This window comes from Brachyistius frenatus, unplaced genomic scaffold (assembly GCF_029030835.1).
Source record: "Brachyistius frenatus isolate BFR_SWC_R1_liver_20210118 unplaced genomic scaffold, ASM2903083v1 Contig_150, whole genome shotgun sequence".
NCBI lineage: Eukaryota > Metazoa > Chordata > Actinopteri > Embiotocidae > Brachyistius > Brachyistius frenatus.
In genome coordinates, this window is record NW_027210749.1 from 535,247 (window position 1) to 560,872 (window position 25,626).

The 25,626-nt window shown below is 40.3% G+C and overlaps 3 protein-coding genes across 5 annotated transcripts; 1 reads left to right on the forward strand and 2 right to left on the reverse strand.

Annotated features, from left to right (window-relative positions):
* Positions 1 to 1,982: 1,982 nt before the first annotated feature.
* il17a/f2 (interleukin 17a/f2) lies at positions 1,983 to 4,825 on the reverse strand. Its single transcript, XM_069715991.1, has 3 exons — positions 4,790 to 4,825; positions 2,967 to 3,124; positions 1,983 to 2,321 (listed from the first exon to the last, which is right to left on the reverse strand). Exons 1-3 carry the CDS (start codon positions 4,823 to 4,825, stop codon positions 2,087 to 2,089), a joined length of 429 nt encoding a protein of 142 aa, XP_069572092.1. The 3' UTR covers positions 1,983 to 2,086.
* Positions 4,826 to 12,546: 7,721 nt separating this feature from the next.
* il17a/f1 (interleukin 17a/f1) lies at positions 12,547 to 15,128 on the forward strand. Its single transcript, XM_069715985.1, has 3 exons — positions 12,547 to 12,902; positions 13,988 to 14,205; positions 14,319 to 15,128. Exons 1-3 carry the CDS (start codon positions 12,870 to 12,872, stop codon positions 14,563 to 14,565), a joined length of 498 nt encoding a protein of 165 aa, XP_069572086.1. The 5' UTR covers positions 12,547 to 12,869; the 3' UTR covers positions 14,566 to 15,128.
* A 56-nt stretch (positions 15,129 to 15,184) lies between these two features.
* LOC138631165 (stathmin-4-like) lies at positions 15,185 to 22,317 on the reverse strand. 3 transcript variants are annotated; one of them, XM_069715953.1, is made up of 7 exons: positions 22,212 to 22,317; positions 19,511 to 19,596; positions 19,329 to 19,424; positions 18,517 to 18,725; positions 17,778 to 17,942; positions 17,641 to 17,658; positions 15,185 to 16,914 (listed from the first exon to the last, which is right to left on the reverse strand). In XM_069715953.1, exons 1-7 carry the CDS (start codon positions 22,253 to 22,255, stop codon positions 16,906 to 16,908), a joined length of 627 nt encoding a protein of 208 aa, XP_069572054.1. In that variant the 5' UTR covers positions 22,256 to 22,317; the 3' UTR covers positions 15,185 to 16,905. The 3 variants fall into 3 exon arrangements, with proteins under 3 accessions (XP_069572054.1, XP_069572053.1, XP_069572055.1); XM_069715952.1 differs by having other exon boundaries at positions 18,517 to 18,728; positions 22,212 to 22,316; XM_069715954.1 differs by lacking the exon at positions 22,212 to 22,317 and adding an exon at positions 21,915 to 22,159 and having other exon boundaries at positions 18,517 to 18,728.
* Between the last annotated feature and the right edge of the window lie 3,309 nt (positions 22,318 to 25,626).

A 25,626-nucleotide genomic window follows, 5' to 3' on the forward strand; every position in this document is an offset into this window, starting at 1 on the left:
ATCAGATCACAGTAACATTAAAATATGAAATTAAAAGTGAATTTGAGAAACTTTTACAATAATCATAAAATGCTGTTGTCACTACATTTTTCGTGATAAAAAATTTGTTAAATATTGGTTCATCTCCTGGTCTATTCAATTCAATTCAATTCAACTTTATTTATATAGCGCCAAATCACAACATAGGTTATTTCATGGCACTTAACACATTAAAGTCCTTGCAGCAGAACTTTACAATATTATACAGAGAAACCAACAATTCAACAATTCCCACATAAGCTAGGAGGGGAAAAAACTCCTCTTTAAGGGAGAAAAACCTCCAACAGAGGGAAGAAAAACTCCCTTTAACAGGAAGAAACCTCCAACAGAACCAGGATCAGAGGTGGGCGGAGCATCTGTTAACAGAACCAGGATCAGAGGTGGGCGGAGCATCTGTTAACAGAACCAGGATCAGAGGTGGGCGGAGCTTCTGCTAACAGAACCAGGCTCAGAGTTGGGCAGCCATCTGCCTCGACCGGTTGGGCTGAGAGGAGAGCAGAGAGGGAAAAGGACAGCATAGAGATAGAAGAGAAGAACTGTTGGTGGAGACGACAAACGCAGATCAGAGACATGCAGCTCCATGACGGGACATCTGGAAAAGAAAGAAGAGAAACTACACGAGTGAAGGAACTGAATGGAGACAACAGATAATAAGAAGAAACTATGAGAGAGAAGAAGATGGTGAGGTATGAGTCAGTTAAAGAGTAGGAGGAAAGAAAAGAAGCTCAGCATGTAACGAGGTCCTCCAGCAGCCTCGGCCTATAACAGCATAACTAAGGGTTGATTCAGGTCTACCTGAGCCAGCCCTAACTATAGGCTTTATCAAGAAGGAAGGTTTTGAGTCTAATCTTAAAGCTAGAGAGGGTTTCTGCACCTCCAACACAAACTGGGAACTGGTTCCACAGGGGAGGAGCCTGAAAACTGAAGCTCCGCCTCCCATTCTACTTCTGGAAACTAGGAACCACAAGTAGACCAGCGTACTGAGAGAGGAGTGCTCTGCTAGGATTATATGGTTCTATAAGATCTCTAAGATATGATGGAGCCTGGTCATGTAGAGCTTTGTAAGTTATCAAGAGAATTTTAAATGTTATTCTTGATTTAACAGGAAGCCAGTGAAGAGAAGATAAAACTGGAGAAATATGATCTCTCTTGTTAAATCCCATCAGTACTCTTGCTGCAGCATTTTGGATCAGCTGCAGGTTTTTAATGAGTAATTTGGACATCCTAACAACAAGGAATTACAATAATCTAGTCTAGAAGTAACAAAGACATGAATGAGTTTTTCTGCGTCACGCTGAGGAAGGATTTTCCTGATTTTATTAATATTACGTAGATGAAAGAAGGCAGTTCTGGAGATTTGCTTTATATGGTGTCTAAAGGACAAATCCTCATCAAAGATGACTCCAAGGTTCCTCACAGTTTTGCTGGAGGCCAAGACAACGTCATCTAGAGTAACTAAGTGATTACAGAAAGAGTTTCTGAGGTGTTTAGGACCAAGTACAAGAACTTCTGTTTTGTCTGATATTTAGAAGCAGGAAGTTTTTGGTCATCCAGGCCTTTATGTCTTTTAGACAGGCTTCAAGTTTTACTAACTGATTAGTTTCAACTGGTTTTATAGAAAGATATAGCTGAGTGTCATCTGCATAACAATGAAAGTTGATGCAGTGCTTCCTGATGACATCTCCTAATGGAAGCATGGACAAAGTATATTTTTATATATTTTACAGTATCTACAAGGCCTTAAATGTTAATACAATAATTTTAGAACCAATGGAAAGCGAACAGGAACCAACATAAAAGCTGCGGTTGAAAATGTTCTCAAATAGAGAAAAATCATAAAACAGTTCCAGTTATCACAAAAAATTTAATGTAGACGTTAAACGAAAATCTTTAAAATGAATCAGTAATTTAGTCGAAAAACAAACTCGTGACTAAATGTACTTAAATATAGATTAAAAAAAACAATACAAAAACCAGACAAACTCAAATAAACAACTTGAATTAGCACTACTTTTTTTTGTTTTTTTAAGTCTTTTTAAAAAAAATTTCAGTTGCGTTTGGCCTCTGCTATGACGCAGGTGCAGCCGACGGCCACCGATTGGTACGACGCCGTATAGCATCCCCCGCCGTCCCGCTGGCTCAGGATCAGGACGTTCTGGTAGATGGGGACCGAGTTCAGGTCGAGGCGGTCCGACTTTCGCGGGTTCGGATTGGAACAGAAGCTGCTGCTGCACTCGGCCTCCCAGAGGGTGGTTGGGATCCGGTCCGTCACCGTGGACGACCTGAACCAGCAAGATTAAACAGATCAATCAGGAACACAATAATAATAACAATAATAACAACAACAACAACTAATTTGAGGCATATTCGGGAACTTTAGCTAGCAATGTGTCCCCGCCCCCTTCTGGGAGAAAACAATGTGACGCTCACCGACTTTTAAATAATAATAAAATAATATTTTAGAAAATCATCAGGTTCATTAATGACCAAAGACATTCTGTCGAGTAATCGCTGCGTCTCCCCTAGAAAAGGGGGCGTGGTCATGGGAGCCTGGTTTGGATTAACTACCCAAAGCTAACGGTAAATCCGGTGCATTTAAATGCTGCGATAGCAAAAACCTCCCTGATGTTTGGACGCAGGACATTTTATTTCCACGTGAAAAAAAGTTGCTCATTTCATCAAAACTAAAAGTCTGGTTTAGCGCTCAGAAATATTAGCAACTTAGAAAAAAAAAAAAAAAAAAAAGTACGTAAAATAGTATTTGTGAACTTCCCAGATATTTTTTTTTTTTTTATAACAATCATGTGCATCACGTGAACATTTAAGAAATTAGAAATTATTCAGTAATGAAACTGGTAGCTTTTGTTTAAAGGTTTTTGCATTTTAAAATCAACATCTGATATTTATTCGTTCGCGTGTTCGCTGACCTCCATCTCCACGGCGACAGCGATCGGCGGTGGATGTCACCGTTTCCTCCGGACAACGATGAGACGTTTGAGGACAACATCAACGTGGAGTTACATCTGGGAGGAGGCGTAGGTTTGACCATTGAGGAGGAGACGACCCACAATGCACTGCAACACACCTGAGGACGGAACATGTAAAATGAACCTCCTCTTAGAGCCGTTGCATTTAACCAGTTTATAAACCATCTCTACTTCGACTATAAACATCTTGCAGCCAGCGTTTTAGCAATTACTTCCATTTATACGTTAGTTTTAAGCGTGTTATTAATCTACGATAAAAAAGGAACAAATTGTCGGATCTGATTTGACGGATAAAGTTTGAAGTCGGATACAGTCCCACTGTTAGCTAACTATTTAGTCCGTTACCTCAAGCTAACCGTGTTTAAATAACTATTCATATCCACTATGTTTATTGGTTAAATGGTTAGCTAAAAGCAACAAATAGTTAGCTACGGGACTAATGAATTAAATGGTTAGCAAAGAATCCATGACTTTCAGCGAACTCTTTCATCCATTTATACGATCTAACGTTACTTTCAGTTAATGACGTGAACGTTGCTTTTAGCTAACGAATGAATCCATTACTCCAACGTTAACTACTTACAATTTTTAGCTAAACCTTGAATGCAACTTTTAGATTACTGTTCATTATGTTGAAGCAAACAATTAAAATGTTTTAATCCATTACTTTTAACCAACCGCTTAACTATTATATTTCCATAAGATGTTGCTTTATTATTTATTACTTGAGCTAAAAAAGTTGTTAATTCTGCAGCTAACTCCTGAAGTAACATTGGACGGATGTAGAAAGGTGTTTTTCTCCGAGTTGCTTCGGCATTAACGTTGATCAGAACAGCGTAAAGACGTGGATACGTTTTGGAGTTTTACCCAAAAAGTTGTTTTCAATCAGTAAATCCACTTGAACGTTAATTTTGTTTTTCTTCAATGACCATTTGTGATTATTTTTTTCACGTGTAATAATCAAAATCATTTGACAGATTATTTAGTAACTTTATCACATCCTGAAGTTTTCCATGTCGAGAATTTGTTCGTGTCGAATCATGTTTAACTCTTTGGGGAAATTCTCGACACAATAACAGCCGTTTTTGTTGTTTTATTTATCCAGTACTTGTCTTAGAACAATATTTATTAAAACAACAGCAGACCTTTTCAAACTGACCGATCTTTTAAGAAATTACCTTTCTACTTTATCGAAGCGTTTTCGAAAAGTTTTCTACAAAGACAAGGAAGCCATTAACACTTTAGATAGAAAATGAGCCATACTTTTTTCGCTTTTATCTAATACTTTTTTTAAAGAAATTCTGCAGCACTGTCTTGGAAAAATTCTCCAAATTACATCAAACATTTTTTGCAGATTTTGGAGGAAATTTTCCAGGAAACGCATGAAATAACGTATTTCTAATGTGTTTTAGAAAGTGTGGCTTTTTAGGGAGTCTGAAGGAATAAAATGTTGGTTTAAATTGTATTTATCTCAAATTTTAATGTTATTTATTTACAGTAGGATATTTATGATGAACAGAGTTGTAACTGGACGTTAACTTTGTTCCATTTCTTCAAACGTAATTGGTCGCGTTAGATAAATTATCTCCCAACTTACCGACTAGTAAGATTCATATCTCGGTTATCAGCTGTGAGTAAATCTTTTTCTTTTTTTTTTTCAAAACATGCAGCAGATAAAACAAAGAGTCATTTCTGGATATTTCTGGAAACAAGAAAACAGACTAATCATTCACAGATTAATATTAATAGATATTGATGCTCACCAGCAGTGTGCCGAAGCCGCGCTTCAGGAGCTTCATGTTGCCGCGGTGATCTGATCCCGCTTCTGTGCTTTACTCCCTTTTTATGTCCCCGAGATCTAAACTTCTGATCTTTGAGCTGATAACCAGCGGAGGAAACGGAGGGGAGATTCCTGCCGACTCGGCACTCCATCGACTCCACCAAAGCAGCTGTTAAAGTTGAATTAATTACAACTTCCTCATATAATCACAGTCTGAGTTACTGCATGCTGTTTGTACTGTACCATTTATCACTCTGTATTTTCTTGCTTTATTATCATGCTTAGTGTTTGTCGTTTTATCATTTACAGATGCTGCATCTCTTTGCGCTTCCTTTTTGCCGCCTCGACACTCGAGTTTCTCTGCACGAGATCAGTAAGATTGATCTTATCTTGTACTGATAGTTTACAGTCACTAAAATGTTTAAACAAACCACTTTTTTTTCTTTCTTTTTTTAAATCATTCAAAGAATAATGGATGTCACACACTGAAACAGGTGAAAGCATTTCTTATTTTATCAAGAATGATTTTATCTTGTTCATTCGGTCATCGTGTTTACTTTATAAGAAGTTTTTATGATCACTGTGTGCGAGAGTAGAAACATGCTCTGATTAATTTCACATAACATATATGAAATAAAAGAATAGTTCTGTTCAAATTGGTACCAGCAGGTTCTGAATTAATTTTCTTAAATCTAAAGTCATTTTTTTAAGTCAGTGAAGTCAACTTTGTGGATATAAAATGTCATCACTTCATTATTTTAGCCTTTCGTTTGTGTGAAATCGTGTCATTATCATATGAATTCTTGTTTTGTGAGGTAAGGGCAACCTTCTGCAACCAAAATCGAATCACTTCATCTTGTAGTCCAAAGGAACGTTTGTGCCAAATTTGAAGAAATTCCCTCAAGGCGTTCCCAAGATAAACGCGTTCAGGAGCTCGTACGGATGAATGAACGTCGCGGCTATTAGCGGCGTTAAAAAAGAAAAAAGGTGGGATTCAGAAAAAAGGTCAATCCACGGATCCAGAACCGAACCAGTTCTAGAATCTAAAACCTTTTTTGTGGGAAAAACAGTTTGAGTGAATCGAGGGTCGGTTTTATTAGTTCTGTGAAAATATACCAGAATTTGTCTTTTAATTTCAATTTGAACCGTCCTGAAACGCAGCGGCTCCATTCGGACTGGACTCTCCTGTGAACAACAAAATGTCATGAACACAAGAGAGACCATTTAAATAGGCCCATCGAAGAGCCGTCCTGCCATCAGTATTCTGCTTCCCGTTTCCATATATGGCACTCAAGAGTAGGTTCCTGTGCTGTAACCCCACCCTCGCAGTGACATCACAGCGGGGGAGTTTGGTGTAGTTTAAGGCTTTGATGTGGTCGACTCTTGAGGTTTGAGCCGAGCGATTTTCTATCTGAGCCGTCAGCATCTCGTCTCTGACCTCATTAGACTGAGCGAGAGAAAACCAGAGACGACGATGAGCGAGCTGATAAATCACCATGTTTTTAATCTGGTTACCAGCAGAGCCGTCAGCACTTTTTACACTGGCCAGAAAGTGTCATCTGAGGCTGCAGTGAACCTGTGCAACCTCAACACCGCCACCTACAGACAGCAGGTGGAAACATTGGATGAAACTGAAACAGCTTAGATGAGCTCTGATTGCTGCTTCAAAGTGGGACAAAAAAAAAAAATAGTTTGTCCTAAAGATGGTGCCGCAGGAGAGGGCATGTGTCCTCTACAGGCAGAGAGAGGAACTACAGAAACACTGTCCTCTACAGGCAGAGAGAGGAACTACAGAAACACTGTCCTCTACAGGCGGAGAGAGGAACTACAGAAACACTGTCCTCTACAGGCAGAGAGAGGAACTACAGAAACACTGTCCTCTACAGGCAGAGAGAGGAACTACAGAAACACTGTCCTCTACAGGCGGAGAGAGGAACTACAGAAACACTGTCCTCTACAGGCGGAGAGAGGAACTACAGAAACACTGTCCTCTACAGGCAGAGAGAGGAACTACAGAAACACTGTCCTCTACAGGCAGAGAGAGGAACTACAGAAACACTGTCCTCTACAGGCAGAGACGGGAACTACAGAAGCACTGTCCTCTACAGGCAGAGAGAGGAACTACAGAAACACTGTCCTCTACAGGCGGAGAGAGGAACTACAGAAACACTGTCCTCGACAGGCGGAGACGGGAACTACAGAAACACTGTCCTCTACAGGCGGAGAGAGGAACTACAGAAACACTGTCCTCTACAGGCGGAGACGGGAACTACAGAAACACTGTCCTCGACAGGCGGAGAGAGGAACTACAGAAACACTGTCCTCTACAGGCGGAGACGGGAACTACAGAAACACTGTCCTCGACAGGCGGAGACGGGAACTACAGAAACACTGTCCTCGACAGGCAGAGACAGGAACTACAGAAACACTGTCCTCTACAGGCGGAGACGGGAACTACAGAAACACTGTCCTCTACAGGCGGAGACGGGAACTACAGAAACACTGTCCTCGACAGGCAGAGACAGGAACTGCATACGTTTTTAAATTTTTCAAATGTTAAGTTTTCAAATCAGACAGAAAACTACAAAATAGAAAGATTGTAATGCTTTAATTTGACATTGAGGTTGATTTAGCATTAAGTCACCACCATGAAGCCACATTTTCTTTCAAGTCTTTAACACCCTGAAAAGCACTTAAATTACATTTTTGTTTTTGCTACCAGAGGTAAAACAAATTTTGTTAATTGAAAAATGGATAAATTGTTGGAAATTGAAACTACATGTCACTTTATATATATATATAACATTATGTGGCATTACAGCAGCACACACCTTCAAACAGCCCAGAGCTGAGCTGAAGAAACAGAATATCTATTACAGTTTAGATAATTTTTTTCTTGAACGGAGTAAAAGATTCGAGGCTGCAGTAAGGCTGATGTTAAAAAGATGTCGTTGTCTCTGACTCATCACAAGTAGGCAGTTTACTGACTTGATAGTGGTTTTTCTCATCATTAGACACCAACTCCTCCAAACGATGGAACTACTACGTTGTTGTGGCGGAAAACATTGCGAAATAGACACAAAAAAAAAAATACAAATAAAGGGGAAATCCCTCATGTTGCAGCATAAATTTGCATCAACTTCAGCTAAACTCTTGCTTTAGTTTCCGTCGCATCACCAACTACAAAAAATGCAACTGTTGCAAGTAACTTTATCCTCATTCTTGCTCTGAAGTATTAAAAATTATATCCAGTGCTGAAAAAGCCGGCAAATATTAGACGCAGGTTTCAAAGTGTCACGTTACGCCTCTTTGGTCTGAAACGGGCCGAACGGTGTCTCGTCTGCATAGAAGTTTTCTTTATGCGTCAAAATGGGAAAAGTAAAAAGGGCCCACCTAGCTGCTCTTTGCAGAAGTTTAGTTGCTCTTTTTATTTTTATTTTTTTATTTTACTGACAATCTCTCCACAAAAAGTCACTTTATCAAAATATGGATCTTTTTTTTCAATATATATAAACTGATTCATTTCTGACCACAGAAAACGGCCCTCTTACCTGCTAGGAAGGGAAATAAGGAAATAAGACGGTCACGAAAAGGGACGTCAGCATGTTAAACATTTCATTCCTGGATTTCAGTCGTGGGGTTTTTGGGTTTCCTCAGACCACATGAAGAGACTCGGTTGTTTCTTGGAAACCACCCCGATCATATGCAGTTGTTCACATTCAGCAACGACTCGCTTGGCGAAGGCGTTTCTAGTTACCACAGCAGCAGCAGTGCTAGAAAGACAAACAACCGCCACACCTTTTACTGCGAGGACGAGCGGTATCCACCTGAACCACCACCACCTGCCTCATCTCGTCTCTCTTCACACGGAAAATTCTGTACATTTACTGTGATCCCATTTTTAATTTCTTCTTTTTTCACGGTGGGTGTTGAAGGGGTAAAACAGTTTGTGGAAATACTGACATGACCTTTTTATCAATTGGCAAAAAAAAACTAGCTTACCTGAAGTTGTTGGGAGGTCCTGAAGCTCAAATTCTTTTATTTTACAGAAGAATTAACTCTTCAAAACAAACAAAAATGAACAAACTTTATACAACAGGCGACATTCGTATTAAGGTTATGATTGAAAGAATTATAAGATGAACCTCAGAATATTCAGGAATTCAAATGTAATTAACAAAAGGTTTAAACAATAAACCATTTTAATTAAAATAACTTAGATTGGCTTTAGTAGCTGAAGAAATGAACAAATCTAAAGAGGCCCTTTAGAAAAAGGATTAACATGAAGAAGGTGGGCTGAAACGTTCCCTGATCATTTAACCTCCGTCACATTCTGTGATTTTATCTGAAGGAATAAAAGTCTTACGTTTTCTGGTATAAGGACGGCAGGAAAATCGCCAATATGCATCCCATGAGGGAGTTAATTGGGAAGTGGAAGCAGGTGCGTGAATCCGGAGGCCGTTAGAGGTCACTGCAGGGCAGGTAGGAGAGGAAGTCAGGTGAGTGGAGGGAGAGGAGAGGCTGAGGCCATCTGGTGGCCGGACGGAGAATGACATCATGAAAACACAGAAGATGCCTGAGAATCATCACATATTTAGTTTTATTCTGTGTTAACAGTAAATTGCTGATCGCTGTGTGTACATTCACATCAACGATACAAACAGGAGCTGCTGACAGATAATTCAGCTGCTTTTAATCACCTTTTTTCACTTTTTTTCAGCTGATAAAATGCAGAAACTCTCCTGTGTGTTTTGTGTGTACTTGTTCGTGCACCCGAGGCTCATATAAACTACGAGTGAGCTGAACTCCTTGACATCGGAGGACAGTGTGAAGGTCTACATCCCTGAAAGATTAGATGGGACTCATCTCCAACAACAATGAGATGCACTACAGGAGGTCCAACATCTGGCTGAGGGCTGCTCGGACAACAACCTGGTCCTGAATACCACCAACCAAAACCAAAGAGGTCATAGTGGACCACACCCTGTCCACTCTACATAAGTGGGGAGGAGGTGGAGGAGAGAGGGTGGACAGCATCAAATTCCTGACGACCTCACTTGGTCCCTGAACACATCCCATCTGATGAAGAAAGAAATGTCTCATTTTACGTCACATTTTATAAATTTAAATGAATAGTTTTTTTTTTATCTTCACACTTGAGTTATTCTGACTTCTGACTTGAAAAACGTTCCCAACATGCACTGCTGGAGAGTTAAAAGCACAGAGAGACTCTTCATTAGTGGAGTTTGAGAACATATACGTGTTTATTACATGTGAAAATAATTGCTCTTAAAAAAATAACTTAAGTTGAAAGTTTTATTTTGCAATAATGAAAGTGATTTGTTTTATAGTTTCAATATAGGTGACACTTTTTTGCTTCTCTAAATGTTGTCGAAAGCATCTCAAGGCAGTTGCATTACGAAGAAAAATCGTTATGAGTCTCTCCCGGAGGCTGCAAACTGACGCAGGAAGCAGGAAGTCTCTCAGATCGCTGATAAGCATCGATCCGTCGATCCAAACCAGGTCAGAGCGGAGCTGCCAGCGTGGGCTGCAAGAAGAAGAAGAAAAAACACATACACAAGCAGCGGTTTGAGCCGAGCTGAGTCACAACACGACGGTGAAACTAGGTCAGAGGTTGCAGCGCATCCTGCATCACATGACTGATGCAACATCTTAAAAAAATACAACTAAAAAAACTCCTCCGCAGGTGAAGGACGGACTGACCTGTCACTCAGGTCCGCTCGTGTTGCGTCAGACGCAGGACACTCAGAGCGTCGTGACGTCACGACGTGACTGACGGCGTAGTTCAAACACTTTTTAACATCTCATCTGTAGCTTTAAGATGTGAGATGAGATGAGATGAGATGAGATGAGATGAGATGAGATGAGATGAGATGAGATGAGATGAGATGAGATGAGATGAGATGAGATGAGATGAGATGAGATGAGCAAACAGATGATTGTGACACCACACAATCAGACAAGACGTGAAAGACGGGCGTCACGGTGCTGCAGTGGTTAGCACTGTCACCTCACAGCAAAAAGGTTCTGGGTTCGAATCCGGTCCTGGGCCTTTCTGTGCAGAGTTTGCATGTTCTCCCTGTGCTTGCGTGGGTTCTCTCCGGGTTCTCCGGCTTCCTCCCATCATCCAAAAACATGCACTTCAGGTCAGGTTACCTGGCGCCGCGCTAGTGGCAGCCTGCTGCAGCAGCTCCCCCCTGAGAGCCGCCCCTGAGAGCCCCCCCTGAGAGCCGCCCTGCTGTAGTGAAGACATTTCCCCTCGGGGGTTAATAAAGTGTATAAAATCAAATCAAAAAAATCAAACCACCAGATGAGATTGGATGATTGACGATCAGATTTCAACTCATTCCCAGAGAAGGAAACTCAGAGGCTGCAGAACATGAAAAGAATATAGAAAAAAATAGAACAGAATAACGAGCACAAAATAATGGAACAGAAATTATACGAGAGCCAACATTAATAAAATAAATAGAATAATGTTGCACTGTAGTTCATTTCATAGCACCTGACACACTTTCTTTCATCCCAAGCTGTATTTATTTACTTGTTTATTTTGTTGTGTGTTTTTATTCATTGGTCTTACGTTTACTTATTTTATTGTATGCATAGTTGTAATTTTTTCTCATTGTGTGCACCTTTTTTTTCTCTTCCTAACTGTGTTTCTATGCTACTGTGATGACTAAATTTCCCCACTGTGGGATTAATAAAGTCTTATTTTATCTATCCAACATTACCTACAATCCCACTATAGCAGGATATTTCCTGTTACACCATATTTATGTATTTCACCTTTTCATTTTCTAGCAGCTGCAGTGACAACATAAAAAGACTTAAACAATCTGTGGTCTTTATGGCAGAAACATGTTTGGGAATATGATGATGTGGAATTCATCAGTTTGAAGCTACAGAACGGGACTTTTTACATATAAATTCAAATTAAGTTCAATTTGTCTGTATTTCACTATTTAAAAAAAAAAAAATCTGGTGTCTGCTGAGACGTTCGAACTGAGCGTGCTCAATGCGCACGAGAGGCTAACTCAAATCAGGATAAAAAATAATTCATTCGTGCGGCTCTTTTTCATCCCTCTGATTGCTAACGGCTAAATGCTAACGTTACTTCTCCCTTTTTTTTTTTTGCAGATTTAGATTCTTTTTATTTGTTCAAATAAAGAAATGCCAGCAGAGTACTTGTGTTGTTTTTATCTTTTTGTCTCAAAGAAACAGAAGAAATCTTTGAAGATATTTGACGGCACTACAAGAACAATTTCCAAAATTCCAAGAGAAGGTTTGGTAGCGAGGTGGCTAATATTCATCGGACATATTGTTTAAGAAATTCAGCTACAGCAATGACAAAAGGTTATTCTCTTCTTCTTATCCTACATGAAGTGCACATTAATTTCTAACATTGTATTTACCCATTAAAATCTCAGATTTACTGTCACCACAGAAATAAACGACCTTTGACACACAAAAGGCCCAAAGTGTTTGAAAGAACCGTGTTCAAACAGAATTATCGTGTCATCCTTTGAGGGGAAGACGTGAGACTCGAGAGGTTTTTGATGACCTAGAAAAAAATCTGCTGCAAGTGTTTTGTGGGCAAGAATGATTTAACGTGGAGATAAAAGTGGGTCGACGATCAGGACACGTCATGCAAACTGGTCTGTTGTGGCTTTTAGAGACGAAGATCAATGATACACGGACGGAGAAAGAAAGAAAGAAAGAAAGGAAGAAAGAAAGAAAGAAAGAAAGAAAGATAGAAAGAAAGAAAGAAAGAAAGAAAGGCGGTGACATCATCGAAAGGAAGTCCATCGGATCAGGATAAAAATGTGAGCGGCTTCGACTGGAGTCCATCAGAACACCAGCGGAGAACGAAGAGACGACGACCACCTTTACAAGCAGCAGCATCCTCACCTGAACCTCCAGCCAAACCGGAGGAGCCTTCGACCTAATAAACAACCAGAGGTGCAAACATCTGCAAAACAAGGACAAACATCAACAACAAGAACGTCAACAAGACTGAAACAGAAGACGAGTTCGGAAACATGTTTTCAGCAACTAACTCCTCAAAAGTGACGGTAAGAGACGCGAAAACTTTTAATATCTCACTGAAGTCTGTTATAGTTTTATGATTTTATATACGTACGTGTGTTCGGCGTTGGAAACAACACAACAGGTCCGTTGTATGGAAGCCTAAAGGGTTCAATATTCAATAAATAGTTAAGAAATATCAATTAATAAGTACAAATGTAAATGTATGATGCAACTGAAACAACACCAATGTGAACATGTCAAGATAAAAATATTCAAACTTTCTGAAATGTTATATCTTTTTATATCAATAGTAAAAACATTTTGGAAATATGGATTGAATTCATAGATAGTAATTAAGTATTTAAGGGACCTTTTTACAGCATTCCTGTTTTTTGTAAAAAATAGTTGATAAACTGATGAAAGTCCATAAAGATTTCCTAGAATGCTTAAAAGTGCTCAGATCTGTTATAAATCATAGATCTGTTATAAATCATAGATCTGTTGTACATCATAGATCTGTTGTACATCATAGATCTGTTATAAATCATAGATCTGTTATAAATCATAGATCTGTTGTACATCATAGATCTGTTGTACATCATAGATCTGTTATAAATCATAGATCTGTTATAAATCATAGATCTGTTGTACATCATAGATCTGTTATAAATCATAGATCTGTTATAAATCATAGATCTGTTATAAATCATAGATCTGTTATAAATCATAGATCTGTTGTACATCATAGATCTGTTATAAATCATAGATCTGTTGTACATCATAGATCTGTTATAAATCATAGATCTGTTGTACATCATAGATCTGTTATAAATCATAGATCTGTTGTACATCATAGATCTGCTTGGTTAAATCTGTAGGCGAGTCATTTTTTAAACTATTTTTCACACCTCTCTGAAAACTCTAATTTTCTCCTTTATAATTGGTGTTTGACTTTGTTGGAAATATTTTCTAATTTACAGCCTAAAAGCAGGTGTTTTATTTTTTTGGTAAACTTTTAAGTAAAGTTTACAGAAAATTATCTGTTAAAAAAAACCCGGACACTCAAAGATTTTTAGCGGTAGATTGGAAACGTTTCGTGTCACTGAATCCAGCTTCTCTTCTTCCTCAGGCTTCCTGCGCCGTGGCGGTGATGATGATGATGATGATGATGATGATGATGATGATCGCCGAGGCAGCGGCGATGCCAAAAGCAGCAAAGACACACAAGAAGTCCTCTCAAGGTGCCGAAATAAAAACGGTCCCCCTGGAGCTGGACCCCAATGCTTTAGTTCCTGCCACAAACATCCGGGCTCTGGAGAACAGTTCCATCTCCCCGTGGAAGTACCAGTAAGTAAAAAAAACACACAAAAAAAACAGCTGAATGGTCCTTTAATCGTAGAAATGAAAGTGATGCTTAAAGTTTTGTTTTGTTTTTGTCTCTTCCCTCTTTCCGTCCTCAGCGTCTCCGTCGACGACACTTTATTCCCTCCGGTGTGGTCCGAGGCTCGCTGTCAGCTGCACGGCTGTCTGGACTCGCAGGGCCTGGAGGACCTGAGCCTGGAGTCCCGTCCCATCATGCAACAGGTTCTGATGCTGCGCCGGGTTCTGTCGGCGGCGGCGGCGCCCAGCTACCATTACCGCCTGGAGTCCCGCCTCATCGCGGTGGGCTGCACGTGCGTCCGACCCGTCGTACAAATCCAGGAATAAAAAACCCGGCACAGACCGAACCGGACCACGTCAGAAAAAGATCTAGAAATGTATTGAGTCCAAATTATAACTTATCGATACATCCATAAGTTATTAAAAAAAAAAAAAAACTTGAATTAAAAAGATTTTGTGTTTCAGAATTAAAAGTAAAGAATTATAAATACTAAAACCAAAGTAATAAACAGATTATATGTAACATCATGTCGGTATAATGATATTATAACGTGAGACTACACTGGTCAAACCAACTTCACTCTTATGTTCAACTGCCAAGTGGTTGTCAATCCAACTTCAGCTCAATGTTTTGCTGTTTTGTTCAATTATTTTTGAGGCCTATATGCTGCTTTTTAAAAATGACTATTAATTTGCGTTTTTTATTCGATTCCAAACAGAAAACTGAAAAAAGAAACTACACGACTAAAACGCACACGTTTTAAAAATCAAAGATTATTATTGGATGTGTTTCAATGTTCTGTGTTTTATTTATGATTTAATTATTTTATTTAATTGTTTTATGACCTTCAATCAGTATTTATTGATGTTATTTTAATGTATTTATAGCGCCGAGGTTAAACGTGTTCGTCGACTCAATAAAAAAAAAAAAGACTGAACAAGCTCGTAAAGTGTGATTGTTTTATTTTTTGAGTTTAAAATATAAAGTGATTTCTGTACATTGTAATCATCTTCGTCGTCATCATCATCACGTCCCTTCACAATGATGTCGTCAGTGAAAAGCAGCTGTAAACACTGTACACACACACACACATTCATTCACGTGTGTTGACCCTGCGGCGCGGCTAACGTTAGCTCACAGGAGCTGGTTTTGCTGTTTGTCGATGATGTAACACAGGAAATGATGCATTCGCTGCCTCGACCAGTTTAAACACATGCAGGAAATGCAGACACGAAACTTAAAATGCGTGCATGCCGAATGCAAACACAGAATCTGAAAAATAAAAGCTGGACTTCAGCAGCCGAGTCGAATCTGACGGGTTTTTAGTTTTTACGACGTTTTACTCGTCTTTGTCTCGTTGGCTTCATTTTTTTGGTTTGGAGGTTCGTGAACCAACCGAACTCGTCCAGGATGTCGTCGGTGGTTTGATTTATCTGAGTAGTTTAAAATTTTAACTTGTCTCTTTATCATCTATGTTTCAACCGACACTTTGGACATTTAAGACTTTTCCAAGGTCTCGGTGGTTTCGTGTGTTCTCGGACTCTTACTTGTTACTGAACGGACTTGTTCAGGGTTTTCTTGGTGTTTTGACTCGTCTTGAGTGTTTTACTTCGAACTTGTCTTAGAACAACAATGTTTTAAAACACACCCGGATGTTTCATCAAGATTTGTCCGAGGTCTCGTTGGTGTTTTGACTCAAACTCATCTTGGTTTCGTGTTTTCTCAGACTCTGACTTGTCCTGGTTTGAATGTTACCAACCGCACTTTCCCAAAGTCTCGCTGGTGTTTTGACTCATCTGAGTGTTTTAATTTTCAACTTGTCTCATTGACGTCTAAACATTTCTTCAAAACTAGCCTGAAGCCTCGTTAGTGTTTTTGACTTGGAGTTGCTCGTATTAGAATTTGTCTCCAACTCGGACTCGTCTTGATGAGTACTTTGGACTCGAACACCTGGTTTTGACTCGTCTCTGTCAGAAACTAACTTCACCAATAACACAGAGTATATCTGACTTGTTTTGGACTTGACTTCTAGCCTGCGGTCCCGTGAAATTCTGTTGAGTCCTGTTTGCTGCTTCCTGCTGTACCTTCAGCGGCCTCTAGGTGTCTCTGAGGAGCCACACGTTCATGTAATATTCAAAACTGTCCAGCAGGTGAGGCTGTTTTTGTTTTTTAAATCCGTCTCTCCCGACGGGTCGACGCCATCCGGTCTGTTTTTGAATGAATTCTGATGGTTGCTTTGGGTTCTGGTCCGGTTGGCGGCTGATTCGGGTCCGGGGGGGGGGTCGGTTGAAAACGCACACAATCACACACACACACACACACACACAGACACAGTGGCACTGTTGGCATGGCAACAAAGCACAGTTAAAACCCCTGCGAACCATCATATGATGACTGAATCTGTCGCGTCGTCTCCTCGCTGGAAAGAGTTCGTCTCGTCAGAAAGAGTCCCGGTTGCACACGAGGAGGTCGAGCGGCGGCGGTCGCCCTCAGTTCTCCTCCTCCTCTTTTTTTTTTCTTCTTCTTCTCTCGCTCTTTTCAGAGTCACTTCCTGTCAAGTCTCCCGGCCGGAGCGAGCGCCGGGTTCCCGACACGTCAAAATCAGCTCTCGTCAGCCTTCCAAAATGGCTTCCAAATAAGGTTCAGCTTGTGTTGTGATCAGGCCATCAAGACACCTGGAAGACGAGAACCAGGGCAAAAGTTAGCACTTTATAAAAGTACAAAACTATATATAATGAATCAGATGCTAATAAAATTTAGTTTCCTGTTTGAATAAAACCAAAACGTTGGGGAGCTATTGAACAACAACTGAGAAATATTTTATGATATCATTTTATTTTTCTTGGATAGTTTTCAGCAAATTTTCTGTTTGGCCAACTTTATCCAATAACTTCAATTAGCGAAGGATTTAAAGGCATTTTTAAAAGCACATTTTTTGTGACTATTTGTAATTTCACCATGGAGATGCAACTCAAGAAGAGATGTTGTTAGCTTAGCTTAGCCTAGCCTAAAGACTGGGAGCTCAGAAAAAAACTGCAAACTTAAAAATCTGCCGACCTCTGAATATCACTGATTAGCATGAAAAAATAATCTGTTGATTTGTGGTTTTAAATCCAGCAATCTTGCTTTGAAATTTCAGGAAGCTGCACACAGTTACAGGTTACGAGACAAAAAAATTGTTTCCGCAAATCCCTCCGCCTAAATCGGTCGTGACCTTTGAACAGAGCCATGCCAGCCTTCGGTTCAGTATTTATGGCTAATTACTGCTGTAATTAACTCTCGTCTCGTTTGGCTTTGTTTTATCAAATATCAAACTATTCCTTAAACTGTTTTGTTTGTTTACACGTCACATTTGGTCTCACTACGTCTAACCAGCGTCCGTCTCTGAAACCCGTCCTCACCTCCACACTGTGCTTGTCCTGAAAGACACAAATACAAGCACAAACTCCCGTTAGTGGTTCATTTCCCCCCGAAAGAGAGTCTGAATCTAGTTTCAGTAAATCAAAGTGAAGTGTGGCGGTAAACGTCGTGTCCTCACCTCCTCCTGCAGCCTCTCCTGTGAGGCGTTCAGGTGCATCTGCCGCTGCTCCTTGTCGGCGTCGGCGCGGTGCTCCTGACGCTCTTTGGTCAAAGCTTTCTGAGCGACTTCCCGCTCGTGCTCCCTCCTCTCGGCCAGGTGCTTCAGCAGCTCCGCCTCCTGACACTAAAAGGCGGAGTCAGAGGGAAGAGTTACAGTTACGACCTGTGCGTTGCAGGCGTCCCAACAGAAGCCCAGTCATTTTTGGTCCTATTTTAGAAAACGGTAGTTTCTTTGTGTTGTTATTTTGTTTTGTTTTAGCATCATTGCCTCACAATTGGGTGACATATCAAGTAACATCAATGTGAGACCAGCTCGTCCAATCAAAGTAGGTGTCAGACTTATTTAACATCTCGTGGGGTTCCTCAGAGATCAATTTTAGGACCACTACAATTTCATCAGTGGGCTTGGTTCAAACTGAAATATCTCAACAACTATTGGCTGGATTGCCATAAAATGTTCTACAGACATTCATGTTCGCCAAAGGATTAAATCCTACTGATTTTGGTGACCATCTGATTTTCCCTCTAGCGCCACTTTGAGGTTCACTTTTTTTATTAATTTCTCTAAAACTACGAGATGAATTGCCATAAATTTGATTTCAGATATTTTGGGTTTAAATCTGCAGATTCCAATCAGTGTGAAACTTCAGTGATGATTAATACATTTTTTTGGAAACCTATGCCCCGCCTCCACACACCTTCCTCCTCTCCTGAGCGGCGTCCAGTTTCTTCTGGATCTCCTCCAGCGAGGGTTTCTGGCGAGGCGGCGTGGTGGCCCTCAGCTCGGGGCCGCCGTCGAACGTGGGCGGCTTCAGGATGACCTCGAAGGCCTGGCCGCTCGCCCGCTTGCTCAGCTCGATCACCTCCATGTCCCGGATGTTGCACAGGTTCAAGTCCACCACGCCGGCTGCTGCAGGGGAGGCGAACAAGAGAGGTTTTACGAACTGATTTATTGTTTTAAAGAATCTGAGCCATGTCTGTTTGGCCTCGGTTCCACCTTCAGTCATGTCCTAAACTAGAGTTTAACCTTCTTTATATTATAAGACAAGTTTAAGGCCCTGCAGCCCTCCTATAAAGGAAGAGACTAAAAAAAATAAAAATAAATAAATAAATAAATTAAAAAAATTATGATTTTCTTTTGTGTTTGAGGTCATATTGCTTCTTTTAACAACACTTTAGGACTTTTAAACAGTAGCTGATAAAAATGAACGACAAGAAGTACAGACATAAGCAGGATGTCAAACTGCAGACTGTTGGACTCATCTTCTGATTTTTTTCATGATTACAAAACTGGAAAAAGTGGCCAACACAGGATCCAAGTTTAATTTAATTCAATTAAATGATAAACCACATGACCTGCATGTTCCTGAGCCTGAATCCTGAATCTATGAACCTTTTTCACATTTGATATTTTGACTCGTCAAACCAGGAAAGTAATTGTTCTTCCTCTGTGAATTAAACCTGCTCAGATATCAGCAGTATAAAAAAAGGTGTTTTTTAAGCTGCTGACCTTCCTTCTTGTTTGCACTGGGCTCTCTGGGTTCAGGCAGGATGCAGGAGCAGAAGAAAGACACCAGGGGGAGCTCTCGCATCTTCTCTCTGTATGCTGCAACATTCAGAAAAAAAAAATCTGAAAAAACTGCAGCGGAGCCACAAAGCAGATTCTCCCAACAGACTGAAGGTTTTTTTTACCTGCTAGAGTCATCGTGATGATGATGATGATGATGATGATGCTGCTGTTCTCCGACAAAGACACTGTGGTGAGGTAGAGTCTGTTCCTGAGGACACACAAAGACACACAAAATGTCAGCTACTCCAACCCGGCATCAATATGCAATATATCCTGTGAAATTACAATTAACAATATATTTTATATCCCCTACGTGCAATAATTCCCTTTTTTCTTCACGTTTCAATGTATTTTATTTATATTTATACTTATATACAAATATTGTGTATATAGCTTGTTTGTGTGTGTGTATTTATTTTATATTTCCCCCCCCCAAAAAAATCCTTTAATTCTATTCTTTTTTTGATCGCATTTGTAATTTTTCCTCTGTGTACTAATTTTTTTTTCCCAATCTGTATTCTTAAAACGTTGGGACGACTAAATTTTCCCACTGCTGGATTAATAAAGTCTTATCTTATCTTATCACAGCAAAACGTGAAATAGACACGCCCGTCCACTACAGCAAAAACATGAAATAGCCACGCTTTGGCCTATTTAGGCGTAAAAGTTATATATTTTTCCTGTAGTGGATGAAAATGAAACCTGCTGAGTCGTGTGATCTAGAGGAAAATAAAACGTAGCTAAAACATGTGGTCAGGGTTCGGAATCAAAAACACCAAAGAAAAAACGTGATCACCTCCTGGATCGAAACCTCATTATCCAGCATGGCTGATCATTAACAAAACACCACCGAGCCACACCTCCTGCCTCAAATTGTCCTTCATTGCCTCGGTTGCTGGACCTTGGTCACATGATCATGCCTCATTTACTTGCTTGTAATTTACACGCTTTGAAAGCGTGTAACTGTCACACCTAGACAGGCCAAAGCGTGTCTATTTCACGCTTTGCCCGTGAGACAGGGTTGGTTCCTCATATGTATATATTACAATATGCAAAATAGAGTATAAGAATATATACATACATATATATTTACCACAACATGTCACCACACTTCAGCTTTCCTTCTGTTCTCACAGTTAATTCATAATTTACTTTTCTCTATTTTTCTCTGTGTTGCACCAATTTGGATTATTTTCCAGTTTCCTTTCACTCTGTTCAATGACAATAAAGAAATCCTGATTCTGAGTTTTTTAATTTAGCAGCAGCTAAATCCAACGTTTATATTCAGAATTTTTGTTGCAGGTTTTTTTATTTTTTTTTATGTAAAACTGTGAGAAAAAAAATGCAAATAATTTCATCCCAGATTTCCTCTCAAAGTTCAGTCTAAGAATGTCTTTGCCATCGTTCGGATCTAAAAGTCACATTTTGCTCATCAGGCAGCTTTTCTCAGCTCCAGTGACTCATTCACAAACACACAAAAAAACAACGAGGCGCTCTCGATTCGGCAGCTGCGACTGAAGGTTGAAATAATCCATCTGAAGCCCAGAGACGAATATGAATCAGCCTCAGAGACACGACGCGCTGCAGGAGTTCAGACTCCTGAGAGGAAACTGCAGCTGCTGCACGAACACTCAAACTGTTTCCTTGTCAGGAAGCTTCACAAACTTATGTAGTACAGAAAAAATATGCAGAAATATAAAAATAAAATCGAATAAAAAAGCTTCAGACTGAAAACTCACTGAGCAGAAACTTTAACTGCTGACGTGCAAAAAGCAGCAGATCGCTTTCTATTATTACAGTTTTCATTTCCTCATTTAACATCTGCAGCGTCCACGTTCCAGAAATAAGCAAATATTTCAATCCAAAAACGTAAAAAGATTCAGAGAAGAAACAAAAAAAAAAAAAAAAAAAAAGCTGCAAATCTTCACTGAGTTCGGAACCAGAAACATGTTTCATATCTGCAGGTTTTTTCTGCAGAAAAGACTGAAAACAATAATCTTCTATCTGTAGCTGCTGCACAGACAAACATCTGGAAGCGTCACAAACTTATTTAGTGCATAAAAAATACACAGAAATATAAAAAATATTTATTTTTCTGCACAAACACGAGCTTCAGGTCACTTTGGCTTTTTCAGCTCATCTGCTCAGATCTTTTTATGTCTGCAAACTAAAACTAAACAACCACATTCATCTCCTCACAACTGCCTCCAACCTTCAATCTGAACAATAAAGCACAAAAACATCCAGATTGTAAACAAAGAAAACAGCAAAGCTTCACTTTGTAAACAGGAAAGATTTCACATTTGCAGGTTTTTAGAAAATAAACACAAATTTATCACCGATGCAAACACTGTGCAATAACTTTGTGTCATTGTGTGTGTGTGTGTGTGTGTGTGTGTGTGTGTGTGTGTGTGTGTGTGTGTGTGTGTGTGTGTGTGTGTGTGTGTGTGTGTGTGTGTGTGTGTGTGTGTGTGTGTGTGCCTGCACTAAGCGATGATGTCATCGTTGCCAGAGAACACACATCACCTTCTGCAGAGTCGAGCAGAAACAACTGAAACTGAAGGCAACAACAAAGAAAAACAAACAAAAAAAGAAGGAAAAGATGCAGAAAACGATGCAGCAGAGACGGAAAAGAAGGAAAAAAAAAAAAAAAAAAGAAGAGGAGGAGAAGCTGCAGGCAATAAACGCAGCAAGAAGACCAGAATGAGATGAGTGAAAGCTGCTTTTGTTGTTGTTGTTGTTTTGAGCTGTAAAACCTGCAGAAAAAAACTAAACAGCGGCGTTGGAGAGAAATATATCAAAATAAAGGAGCAGTGAACTCACCCTGCAGCGACGCTCTCCTCCGAAGATCTGCAGCTCGGCAGCATCAGCAGCACACAGCAGCCTGCTGCATGACATCACCCAGCAGCCCTCCGATTGGCCGGCAGGGAGGCCGCGCTGCGATTGGTCCAGCAGGGGCCGAGAGAAGGAGGAGGAGGGGAGGGGGGGAGGTATGGGGGTTTTAATTTCAGTAGGAGGATTTTATTTCACTGGAAGCAACTTTAGAATTTAAAACCTGACAGAAAACCTTGAAAAACAGATTTAGAAGAAAATATCTATATTAATCAAATCAAACATCATTTTTTAAAATCTTTCTTACTGGATATTTACGGCAGAAAACGTCCGTCTGTTCAGCAGCAGAGTTGATGCAGGATAAATGTCTCAAAACTGTTTTTTTATAAGTGACAATCGAATGTTTTGAAAAATCTAATGTCCAGAAAGAATCTAAAAATCTCAAATTAACCTTTTAATCCAAAACTTCAGACATTAAAACAAACGTCCTGCGTCTTCAGCTCGTCTCAGTAAACATGTCCTGGTTTTAACATTTGCAGCTGCAGCATCACAACGATCGGCAGAAAGAAAAAAGCTCCAGCTCAGCAGGAGTCAAAAGGTCACGTGACTCCGCCTCTTTTCTCCAAACCTCAGGCAGAAAACTTTCTTTTTCTTTACTTGTGTTTAGTTTCCTGGTTGTTTTATTTTTTATTCTGACATGATTTTGCAGATTTCACGGTTCAGAAAACTTTTTAAATCTTCCACTGATATTATTTTTTTTTTTGGGGCTCAAATTAGTGAATTCATTTAAAACATTAAAAAAAAACAGTTTGACTATTTCTCTTGTTTTAGAAAAACAGATAAAAACAACATGTTTGATGTGACAATTAAATCTGACTTTAAAAATCTCAAAGCACGTGACCTTTGACCTCGTTTCAGGCCTGAAAACAACAGAAACTCATCGTTTGTGTCTCAGAGAATGAAAATAAAGAATGAAGAAAAAGAGCATCCTTTTTGCTTTTACTTTAAAGATGTCACTTTATAGATGGTGTCGGATAACAGGGTCAAAGTTCAAAGTCCTCAGTCATGATGCTGGAGAAAAGAACATTATGATATTGACCTTTGACCTTCAACGTGTAATCACGTCCTCTTTGAGCGAACGTTTTCGCGAATTCCATCGAAGCGTTCCTGAGATGTGACGACAACAGACTACAGCTCCCATCATGCACTGCAGCAGAACACCATGTTCTCAGAAACAGATGAGGTAATGCAGCTGCAGTGAGAGTGTGTGTGTGTGTGTGTGTGTGTGTGTGTGTGTGTGTGTGTGTGTGTGTGTGTGTGTGTGTGTGTGTGTGTGTGTGTGTGTGTGTGTGTGTGTGTGTGTGTGTGTGTCTTTGTGAGGACCGGCTTCAGGGAGCTGATCAGCTGCTTGAGGAGGTTTGGTTGGAATTCAGGTCATGTATGTGCTTCGACATTTAGTGTGTGTGTGTGTGTGTGTGTGTGTGTGTGTGTGTGTGTGTGTGTGTGTGTGTGTGTGTGTGTGTGTGTGTGTGTGTGTGTGGAGGTGGGAAGGTGAGTGAGACAAGGCAGCAACAAGGAGAGAGAAACCTTCACAGCCTTGCTGGTGATGTCACCGGCAGCCAATCAGCCGAGAGCTCTCGGAGCCACACTGCCTCTGTGTGTGTGTGTGTGTGTGTGTGTGTGTGTGTGTGTGTGTGTGTGTGTGTGTGTGTGTGTGTGTGTGTGTGTGTGTGTGTGTGTGTGTGTGTGTGTGTGTGTGTGTGTGAAGTCAAATCAGGTTAAGGATTCTGCAGAAACAGCAGCGCATCATGTTTTATTGAAGAAGTACTTTGTTTCTGCAGAAAATAGATCACAATAGAATAAAATAAAATAAAATAGAAAAATAGAATTAAAAAAAATAGAATAGAGATGCGGTGTGAGCAGGAGTCGGGGGGGGGGGGTGCTGCTGCAGGGAGGCTTCTCCAGGACAAACACCAGCAGAGTAACTGGAAAAGGTGACATCATCCCTGAGTGCACACGATGATGTCACCGACAATGAGGTCACCGCAAACAAGCTCAGCACTGAGTGATGTCACGAAAACGTGACCGAGAGAGAGAGGCGGAGTCACGAAGATGATAAACAGGGATTATCTCTAACATCTGAGGAGAGTGTGTGTGTGTGTGTGTGTGTGTGTGTGTGTGTGTGTGTGTGTGTGTGTGTGTGTGTGTGTGTGTGTGTGTGTGTGTGTGTGTGTGTGTGTGTGTTTTACTCAGGGACCTGGTTTAAGGTGAGGAAGGTCGAGTCGGCGTGACGTCCTCTGAAAGGATGAAAACACACCTGAGTGTGCAGACAGGGTTGATTGACAGCTTGAGTTTTTTTCATCAGGTAGAGGAGAAGGGAACCTTTGAGCCCCGGGTTTAGACTGCAAGGCAGCGCTGAGGGAAGAAAAACACGTGCAATCATTTTAAATTGTAGGAATGACATCATCGACATCGTCATCATCATCATCATCATCACTCACCTTTGGGTTTGAGGCTCTGCTGCTTCGAGCTGCAATGACGCTGTGCCTGAAATAAAAATCAGTCGTTTTAATAAAAACTATTTATGTTGTGTTTTTCTTAATATTTCCATTTCTTGCTTCTTCTTCACCAACTTCACTGAAGTATATTTAACTTAAACCTGTTAAATTTTACATATAAATAAACATCCTTTACATTCAAGCTTTATTAACTCTCACTGCCGGGTAAAACTCTATTTTACAGTTTTAAAGCGTTTTTAAATCTGGTGTCTGGTGAGACATCACTGGATGAATGTGTACTGAGCATACTCAGTGGGCAGAGCTGGCTAACTTCCGGTTTAGTTTAATGCTAACGTATAAAATAGTTCAAATGATATCGGACCGATTGGATCAAAATCAGACGCCGAAACGAGTCATTTCGTTGGAGTTTGTGACGCCTTTTATTTTATGTAATCACAGGTGACGGCGGAGCATTTTCAGGTTAGCACGTGTTGACAGGTGCTGTGTTCAAAGGCGGTCGTATTTACCGCGTACACGAGAAGAGTCCGTATGAACGGTGCCCTCTTGTGGTGTTCACGACGTCGGAACTTGAGTTCACGACTTGTGACGTTGTTTGCTGACGTTTACAGAAATCGTTAGCCTCTCTGGCTTCTAGACACCGTCCAAGTAGCCGTTGCCTAGCAAGTGTTTTTTACGACTTTAACCACTTGAACGCCGAGCGTACAGTGAACACACGACTTCCCCATGTTGTAACCGAGAGCTCTACGAGTTCCTTCTGGAACGCAGCATTTTGGGTTTTTGTAGTTCCTCTCAGTGACCGAAGGGGGCGACAAACCGTTCTGCAGGTTTAATTCACGATACTCAATATAATCAACAAATAAACTATCCCAGGGTTTTTCTTTGTCTCT

Excerpts from the sequence above, each read along its gene's own strand:
- il17a/f2 (XM_069715991.1), bottom strand. The coding sequence starts at position 4,825 with ATGAAGCTCCTGAAGCGCGGCTTCGGCACACTGCTG. Across the intron at positions 3,125-4,789 it reads GCGGCTTCGGCACACTGCTG|GTGTGTTGCAGTGCATTGTG; the intron begins GTGAGCATCAAT and ends TTCCGTCCTCAG. Across the intron at positions 2,322-2,966 it reads CTGTCGCCGTGGAGATGGAG|GTCGTCCACGGTGACGGACC; the intron begins GTCAGCGAACAC and ends TTGCTGGTTCAG.
- LOC138631165 (XM_069715952.1), bottom strand. The coding sequence starts at position 22,255 with ATGCTGCCGAGCTGCAGATCTTCGGAGGAGAGCGTCGCTGCAGG. Across the intron at positions 19,425-19,510 it reads CATCACGATGACTCTAGCAG|CATACAGAGAGAAGATGCGA; the intron begins GTAAAAAAAACC and ends TGAATGTTGCAG. Across the intron at positions 17,943-18,516 it reads CCGCTCAGGAGAGGAGGAAG|TGTCAGGAGGCGGAGCTGCT; the intron begins GTGTGTGGAGGC and ends TCCGCCTTTTAG.
- il17a/f1 (XM_069715985.1), top strand. The coding sequence starts at position 12,870 with ATGTTTTCAGCAACTAACTCCTCAAAAGTGACG. Across the intron at positions 12,903-13,987 it reads CTAACTCCTCAAAAGTGACG|GCTTCCTGCGCCGTGGCGGT; the intron begins GTAAGAGACGCG and ends CTTCTTCCTCAG. Across the intron at positions 14,206-14,318 it reads ATCTCCCCGTGGAAGTACCA|CGTCTCCGTCGACGACACTT; the intron begins GTAAGTAAAAAA and ends TTCCGTCCTCAG.